This window comes from Manihot esculenta, chromosome 15, assembly GCF_001659605.2.
Source record: "Manihot esculenta cultivar AM560-2 chromosome 15, M.esculenta_v8, whole genome shotgun sequence".
NCBI classification, from domain to species: Eukaryota; Viridiplantae; Streptophyta; class Magnoliopsida; order Malpighiales; family Euphorbiaceae; genus Manihot; species Manihot esculenta.
The window spans coordinates 1,074,689-1,082,769 of record NC_035175.2 but is presented as its reverse complement, the minus strand read 5'-3'; the positions used below and the strand labels follow the sequence as shown (position 1 = coordinate 1,082,769).

At 36.7% G+C, this 8,081-nt stretch overlaps 2 protein-coding genes and 1 non-coding gene across 4 annotated transcripts; all 3 read right to left on the bottom strand.

Annotated features, from left to right (window-relative positions):
- Positions 1–303: 303 nt before the first annotated feature.
- Positions 304–4,907, bottom strand: LOC110602146 (translocase of chloroplast 101, chloroplastic). Of its 2 annotated transcripts, XM_021739578.2 has the most exons (2): positions 3,415–4,907; positions 304–3,321 (listed from the first exon to the last, which is right to left on the bottom strand). In XM_021739578.2, exons 1-2 carry the CDS (start codon positions 4,725–4,727, stop codon positions 480–482), a joined length of 4,155 nt encoding a protein of 1,384 aa, XP_021595270.1. In that variant the 5' UTR covers positions 4,728–4,907; the 3' UTR covers positions 304–479. The 2 variants fall into 2 exon arrangements, with proteins under 2 accessions (XP_021595270.1, XP_021595269.1); XM_021739577.2 differs by having other exon boundaries at positions 304–4,907.
- Positions 4,880–6,704, bottom strand: LOC122721922. Its single transcript, XM_043951096.1, has 3 exons — positions 6,675–6,704; positions 6,250–6,511; positions 4,880–5,139 (listed from the first exon to the last, which is right to left on the bottom strand). Exons 1-3 carry the CDS (start codon positions 6,702–6,704, stop codon positions 4,880–4,882), a joined length of 552 nt encoding a protein of 183 aa, XP_043807031.1.
- On the bottom strand, positions 6,304–6,499 carry LOC122722019. The gene has a single exon (XR_006348870.1). It is a non-coding gene; the product is annotated as a U2 spliceosomal RNA (small nuclear RNA).
- Positions 6,705–8,081: the final 1,377 nt, after the last annotated feature.

Below are 8,081 nucleotides of genomic sequence, written 5' to 3'. Positions count from 1 at the left end.
AGAACTTTGACCTGTTATAAGTGAACAAAAAGCCAATAATTATATATAAGAATGATGTTATCTGAGTTTTGGCAGTTGCTTTGGGGAATTTGGCTGCCTTTTGCTCCAAATTTCAGTGGTATCCTGAACCTTGATCCAGATATTCCACACCATTCAGTCCTCAAATTTGAAAACTTTGCTTTGTCAAAAAAAAAAACTGACTTGCTACTCCATAGCGCTTCTTATTGTCATCTTTGGGCAATCATTAGATGAAGTTTAGCATAAAAATTAGGTCATTAATGCAAATTCCTGAAAACACAAAAATAAGCTCAATAAGACTGATAACCAGAATTATAAATAAACTAAAAACGTCATACATCTATATGCAGGCTTCTTCTCATTATTCAACAACTCATTTAGCCTGCAAAAATAACTTAAATTTCTAGCAGACTGAACACAGTTGTTATAATCATCAAGGCTGGTGAAATGATACCATAAAGCTAGTCTAGCATATTTGATTTTCTTGCAGCACCGCCAGGGTAGAGACTCTTCAAGATGGATATTGCCATTGGAATAATACTGATGAGAGCAAGTTGCAGTTCTGAGCTACTGGTCTTGATGGTGATCTGTCCACTTTGCCTGTTGTTCATTCCAATATGGATAGCTATTTTCGAATTATGACCAACGCTGAACTGAGATTGTAAGTTGGCCATTACACCCAATTCACCTCTCCAATTCACCAGAGACAAGCCTAATGTGGATTGATCCTGCTCTACAGGAAAATCCTTGCTCTTGAGGCGAACTTCAAAGTTGCCTCCATATGCTGTATCACCTCCAGATCTAACAGCACCAGCATTTCCCACCAAAGACAAGCGATTTCCAATAGCGATCTGGTCCTCAATTTTGAGTCCTGTGGCCACATTTTTGTTCAACATAGTAATGGATATCCCAGCAGATGTCTTGTTTATCTTATAATTCCTGAATTTGGTTTCACTTCTGAGGATATATCCAAGCTGCCTTCCAATGGTCTGGATGTCAAATCCTGCCATTATTGATCCATTTTCTCCATGCTTTGCACAAATTGAGGAATCTAAATGGAGATTGAACACTTTCTTATCCTTCGTGATTTGAACAGCAATTGCACCTGGGAATTGATCAGCAATAGCAAGATTTCTTTCAAGACTAACACCATCGTATCCACAGTCATGGTCCCAACCCTGTGAGTCCAGAACTGGCCTCACAAGAAGTTGTGATGCAGGCTCCAACATTCGGTACCTATAAGAAGGATTGTCACAATCAAAGGAAGGCGGAAGGACAAAGTCCGGAATGGGAAAGGGCACAGTTGGTGGGCCTCCATCTTCCTGGTCCACATCTTCTCCTGTGCTGTCATGTTTGCTCTTGCTATCTTTGCTTTTCTTCTTGAGCTCCTTCAACTTTTTCACCTCCTCTCTCCACTGCTTCTTCTGAAGGAGTTTCACCCGATATGCATATTCGCTAAAATATGCTTTCCTCTGCTCTTTGCTAAGCTCATTTACCTGAGATTTTTTCAAAGGCTTGAATGGTGGAAGCTGCTCATACTCATCTTCTTCATCAGAATCTGATAAATCTAACAATTCCATATCTGAGTCAACATCATCACCACCCTGCTCAGCAGCGAGTTTTGGATGAGGGCGAGACTGCAATAGAGAAGACACCAAGTGGGGCAGAGGTAGGGGACGTAGCCGTATGCCAAACAGCTTCTTGGAATCAAAAAGATCTGGAGTCTTGGTTAGAGAACTCACTTCTGACAAAATCTTCAATGAGTAGCACAAGAGTAATAAATGGGTTCTCCAACTTTGTCCATTTGGGAGGATGCTTTCTCCTTTTTCATTCTTTGGACATGATGGATGATTCTCAACAAGAGATACTGGATGCATCATACTTGGATACATTAGACGCAGATCACCAACTGCTTGGCTAATAGCCTGCTGAACAATATGGGATCGTTGAGCAACAAAAACCTCAAAACTTAGAGGTGATCCAGATAGCCCATCAGGAGGAGGAGCTGCTGCATGGGTCAGAGTGACAATGGCATTTTGCCATATTGATGCAGTGAGAGAATTAGTAAGTGAGGCTAACAATGGCAAATCATTGAGGTCTCTTGCATGGGTGTCTAGACGATCAACATAGAGGACAACATCTGGTGGGAACTTCTTTATTAACCTTTTTATAGATGCAAATATTTTCCTGTTGATAGCTTCTTCCTTCACAGGGGATCTGAGACCTGGTGTGTCAAGGATTCTGATCCTAACTCCATCTATTGTTCCAACAATCTCCTTAACTCTAGTTGTGGCAGGTTCAAATGCATTGATCATGACTTTCTTCTCTCCAAATAAAGAATTAATGGTAGCACTTTTCCCCACTCCAGTTTTCCCAATAACAAAAATGTTTAAACCGAAGTCTAAATCATCTTTGCCCTCTGCTTCAAGCTGCATGGCCATTCTCTTAGAAGATTCGAGGGTAAATTCATGGCTAGCATGTAATCCTGCAGCTAGGACCGACCTTTGTAACACTTGTGCAACAATTGAATCTTCAGGAGAATGTCCAAGTCGCTGGACAAGCCTCAAGAACTTCACCCTAATGTGCTGTATCTTTTCAATAATCATCTTTTCTTCCTCACCTGCACTATCATTCACAACATCCTTGACCATACTCAATTGTGAAGCTTGTTTAATGTCAAATGAGGAACCTGAACCAGCACACTGCTGAGCAGAAAATACTTCAGAACTCGCAGAGGTAGCCATGACACTGCCTCCATCCAACTCAACTCCAGTTGCTGCTTTCAAAAGAGCAGCCAATGCAGCAGAGTCGAATAATTTCTCTTCTTCATGCTCTTTATCTGTCTCCAATTCTTCCTCTGAGTCGAGAATAATCTGTCCATCTATTCTGTATTGACGATCATCAGCTGCAGGAAAAGGAGAAAAGGCTGCACTTTTCTCCAATTCACTCATGTTATGCTCAATACTTCCAGAGCCTCCAAATATCAATTCTTCAACATCTTCATCAGAAAGCAAACCTCCATGCCCTCCTATCTTTTCTGAATCATGGTTTGCTTCTTCTCCAATACCAAAAGAATTTGTATTTCCCTGAGACGCTGCTTCTAATCTATCAACTCCAGACATTTCAGGCAAAGCAATATCTTCCAACAAATCCACAGTTCCGTTCGACTCAAATGCACCGTCTGCAGATTCAACTCTGATGTCATCTTCAAGTGCAAGAGATTCAAACGTCATACCAGTTTCTGGCCCAGATTTACCCTTTAGTTTCTCACTGCCATTGCCTTCCTCAAGGGCATCACTTCCATTAAAGACACAACTATGATAACCGTTCACAAAATCTGTAGTTTTTTCTGCCTCCACCCCCAAGACTTCCAATTCCATTTCTTGAAGCTCTGCCACAATCTTCTGAAGCGACTCATCAACAGGGTTAATTACAGTTACAAAAGTTTCATTAGAACTGTTAACTATTTCACTCGTCTGTTCCTTTTGCAGGACAACACCATCAACCTTCAGTTCTGTTATATCTGGCGCAATGTTCTCAACCTGATTCAACTGACTTTCATAGGCACCACCACAACCATTTTCAGAAATCTGTTCCTTTACATGGCTGCCAATGCATTGGTCAGATACGTTATCCATAAAATCATTCTCCATACTCTTTCCGTTGTGCCCCTCTGTAAAGTTCGGTTTAATCTGCTCCTCCTCCAAATTCTCAAGTTGCAGCCTTTCTTCGACAAGTTGCTTACCATCATCACCCAGTTGAGAATATTTCCCCAATACGTCTTCTTTACTATCCACCAAAAACTCACTATCTGGTACAACTTGTCCATCATCCTCAACGGATTCAACCGAAGCAGGGTCATCAACTACATGCTTAGCATCTTCCTTCATTTGCGAATTCCCTTTATTTTCCATCAAAGGCTCAACTTGAGCGTCCATTGTAAACACATGGGAATCATGCTTGATCAATTTAACTGAAACAGAGCCCAATACATTATCTTCACTACTCAAAACACCATGTTCTGCTCCGACAAAATTACCCAAACTATCTGCCCCTTGTAACAACTCAATCTTGTTTATAACAGATGAATCTCTTTGCACCCATGGCTCATCTTCTTTATCTTCTTCAAAATCCGAAACTTTGACTCTAGGTGCACTAATCATAGCTGAAAACCTGCTATCTTCCGTAGCACCGCTCACAATTCCGTCATCACTTGTTAACTCCTCAAAATCGTTATCATCCATTGTTAATTGGGCAACAGGCATATTTCGCTGCAAATAAGGACTATTGGTTTCAACAAAAGGGCTATACTGACCAGTAACCGCACTCTCCTCGTCTGTAACCGAATTTCCCAAAGTTACTTTATCTGGGTTCGGCACAAAAGGCCTAGATAGTTTATTTTTATCCAAACGGCCACTTTCCTCATCAGGGCTTTCTTCGTCTGGGTCGCCTGCAAAAAGCTTCTCGGAAAAACTTTCATACTCCTCACCACTAACGTACTCGTCAGACTCAGACCCATTATCAATACTGATACTAGTATCACTGTAACCGTGGTCAGTATGACTGATAGATTCAAAATCAGAAGAATCATCGTCAGGAGTAATAGGAGCTCGGATAGGAAAAGAACCTGCAGGCGATAATAACAATGAGTTGGAAAAAGAAGGGGAGCCTTGTGTCTTGGAAAGAGAAACACGGGGAAATGAGGCCATGTCTAGGAGCTCTTGTTTTTCTCTGGAACAGCGGAACACATACAATAGTTGCCAAAGCAGAAAAAGGCAACTGCTTTTTGTTAGGTTTGTAAATTTTAATATCGGCTAATGGCTGGCGACGTCGTTGTATCTTGTGAAGCGCACCGTTTGGGTCAGTAGAAGTCGTTGAGAAGGAGGGAGCTAATCTCGAGGCACGTCGAGGGTGGGATTAGCAGGTGGTGCCTATTTGTTTGTTTAACAGGTAGAGATGAGGACACGTAAATGGACCTGAGGACGGGACGCAGATACAGGTTTTGTCTCTTGTGATTTATCCTATCCACAGGACTGCATTTTCCAGGCAATTCAGCTCTTAGCCTCTCGTGTGTGGTCTCAAATAGTTCAATTTGCACCATGAGTTCGCTGCTACTCGCCACTGCTAGCAACCGCAAATGTGTCGTCAAAACGATTGGCTGAGGGACCAAAATAGTTACATTTTTCTTTAATTTTCAACATCAAAAATTTATTAATTATTATTATTATCGTTTCTGTTTTTCTAAAAAGAATCCACTAACACAAAATAAATGAAAATTATATCATTACTCATGTTGGAGTCACATCGACTTGGATTTAAAGGTGATCCTTTAAGTTTTATTTTTGCTTTTGTGATAATTCATAATAGATTCTTAACAATCAAAAGAGACAGCTCCTAAAAATCTAATTTAAAAGAAAATGGAGTAAAAATTTAGATTGAAACCATGTAAAATTAAATGAAGTACTATTATTTGAGGTATTTTAAAAATATTTGCTATCAAATAAATAATTTTATAAATGAATGGATTAAATTAAATTAACAGATAAAAAGATTTTTATAAATTATATATTATTAGATATAAATATGTTAAATATTTATAATTTAATCAGTGAAATATTATTTTTTATATTTTGTTATAAATTAATAAAATATTAAAAAATTATATATACGTAAAATCATAATTTTTTGTACGAACTTTTTTCACATAAAAAAGAATTTTGTATTATAATAAAAACAGAAGTGAGGTAAATTATTCAAAATCAAAATTAATTTATTTTATAAAAGAAGATATTAATAAATTTTTATGAAATTCAGCTAAATTATTTTGATTGTGGAATATCATTGAAAAATAAGGATATGTACTATTAAAATATTTTTTGTGATTATTTCTAGTATAAAATGAATTAATACTCTGTTTTGATATTTTATTGAATAAAAATGATAATATTATTTCTCTCTTAATAAAAAAAATTTTATTTTTAGAAAATATAATGATTGTTCAATAATAAGAAACGTTTCAATTTTTTCAAATGAACTACAAATTGCAGTCATTTTTTCAAATGAACTATTTGAAAACTTATTGATTTAATTAGCATAGCTCATAAAAATAGAAGTGACTTAGGAGAAGAGATCTTTTAAAATACACATAATTTAATTTAATTCTCAAATCACTTTCTAGTGAAAATATTTATTATTTGATTTATCTGTTATAAGTAATAAATTAAGACATACACTTTAGTACAAAGGCGGCTGATCTACCCGATTGAAACCTTGAAATTGGGATTGGAGGGGTGCGCCAGGCCAGTGCTGTAGTGCAACGCACAGACAACGCAAGAGAACCCCAATAGCAAGCTACTGTAGCGGACCCTCCCCCATAAAAAATAACTTTAATATCTAGTGGACCATTGACCCACGTATCAGATATTAAACTGATAAGAACAGATACTACACTTGATCTTAGCCAAAAGGCCGAGAAAGGTATGATTTTAACAGTCTCGTGTTTCCATATTCATAGACGAAGTCTCCACGCTCCTTTGTCTTACATTTGTCGATGTGGGATTCGAAAGGGTTGCTTCACAGCTTCCAATTCAGTTTTCCAAAGCATTTAACTATGGTCACAGGAGGCAAATACAATGCGAAGTTCTTTTTCTGTAAACCTTTTTTTTTTGTTTGTAAAAATCAACCATTTCTTCGAAATTCAAAATAATTCAGAGGAAAAAAAATAATGATGGCTAATGGATAAGTCGTCTCTTTTCTTTTCCTGTGCTGTTCTGTCCTTCAAACTGGACGCAGCCCAAGACTACAAGCATCGGTGGGGGAAAGGCACTGTGTCTTCTACATTGCTAACGACTATATTTGCAAAACCAAATAGTGAAGAATTGTATAATTAGTCAGGAACCATTGCAGGGACCAACTACAGTCCCACGAGGAAATGAATATGTAAAGGATTAGCGAGTAAAAGCTTGCCAACGTTACCACGTGATGTTTCCAAGATCTTTTAGCACGTTAAGAAAGTGCTGTTTCTGTCGCAACAGCCCCATAGTTGCTGCCTACCTAACGTTTAGCCCTAGACAGGGCATCTCCACTTGCCTTGTACAATTTTCTGCAACGTTCCAAGCGTTGGCAAATCCAGCAAATCATAATAGTGTAAGCCAAACCCTTGCTTCTGTATCTCTTGCCTAGAAGGCCGATGAGTGTCCCACCAAAAATTATCTATTAAATATCAATAAATATAAATTATGTATAATAATAATATAATCGAATATATAGGAAATTGACACTAAAACTTGACACTAAAACTTACTCAACAATGATTAGAACAAGTAAACAATGAAAATAAAATAAGTAGGAATTTTGATGATAAATTAAAATAAAGATTAAAGAAATTAAAGGAAACAAAAATTAAGAGAGAAATAAATTAATGAAACAAGTTTTAATTAAAGTGTAGGATTTTTTCAGTTTGGAAATTGATTATCGATACAAAAATATTTTTATTTATTTTAATAAATTAGTTATAGTTTTGGAAAATATTAGCATAACCAATATCTCTTTAGATTTTAAATTAATTAGAAAATATTCACTAATTAATTTCTAGCCAACAAACTGTCCAGAGAACATTTTCAGAATCTTAATTTATCAATTGCTTTAAGTTTTAAAGAGATTTAATTCTAACTGACCAGCCGGGTAGTGAATTTGAGTTAAATTATGCAACTTCTTAATTATTATATTAATTGTTACTTATGTTTGAAATAACCTAAATAATTACGGACTTCAAGTATTTAAACTAACAATATATTATTTTGAAATCAAGAACAATGGGATCCAATGATAAAGCGATAATAATATAAAGAACGAAATTTGCATAAATATTGAAAAATAAAATATGAATAATGGAGTTTAAATCTCTCAATTTATATAGAAACTAAAATTTCTTCCTAACTTCAACTAGAATAAAGCATTTAGCCACTCATGACTTGCAAAGAAAATACAAAAGAGAAAAGAAGAGAAGAAGAGGCAGATTCGATGCTGGAGAAGAGATGATGATCTGCGGCTGCTCTCAATGC

Coding starts and splice junctions, on each gene's coding strand:
- LOC122721922 (XM_043951096.1), bottom strand. CDS start 6,704: ATGGTTGATTTTTACAAACAAAAAAAAAAG. Junction 6,512..6,674: donor TTTACAAACAAAAAAAAAAG/GTTTACAGAAAA, acceptor TGGAAACACGAG/ACTGTTAAAATCATACCTTT. Junction 5,140..6,249: donor AGCCGCCTTTGTACTAAAGT/GTATGTCTTAAT, acceptor GGTTGCTAGCAG/TGGCGAGTAGCAGCGAACTC.
- LOC110602146 (XM_021739577.2), bottom strand. CDS start 4,727: ATGGCCTCATTTCCCCGTGTTTCTCTTTCCAAGACACAAGGCTCCCCT.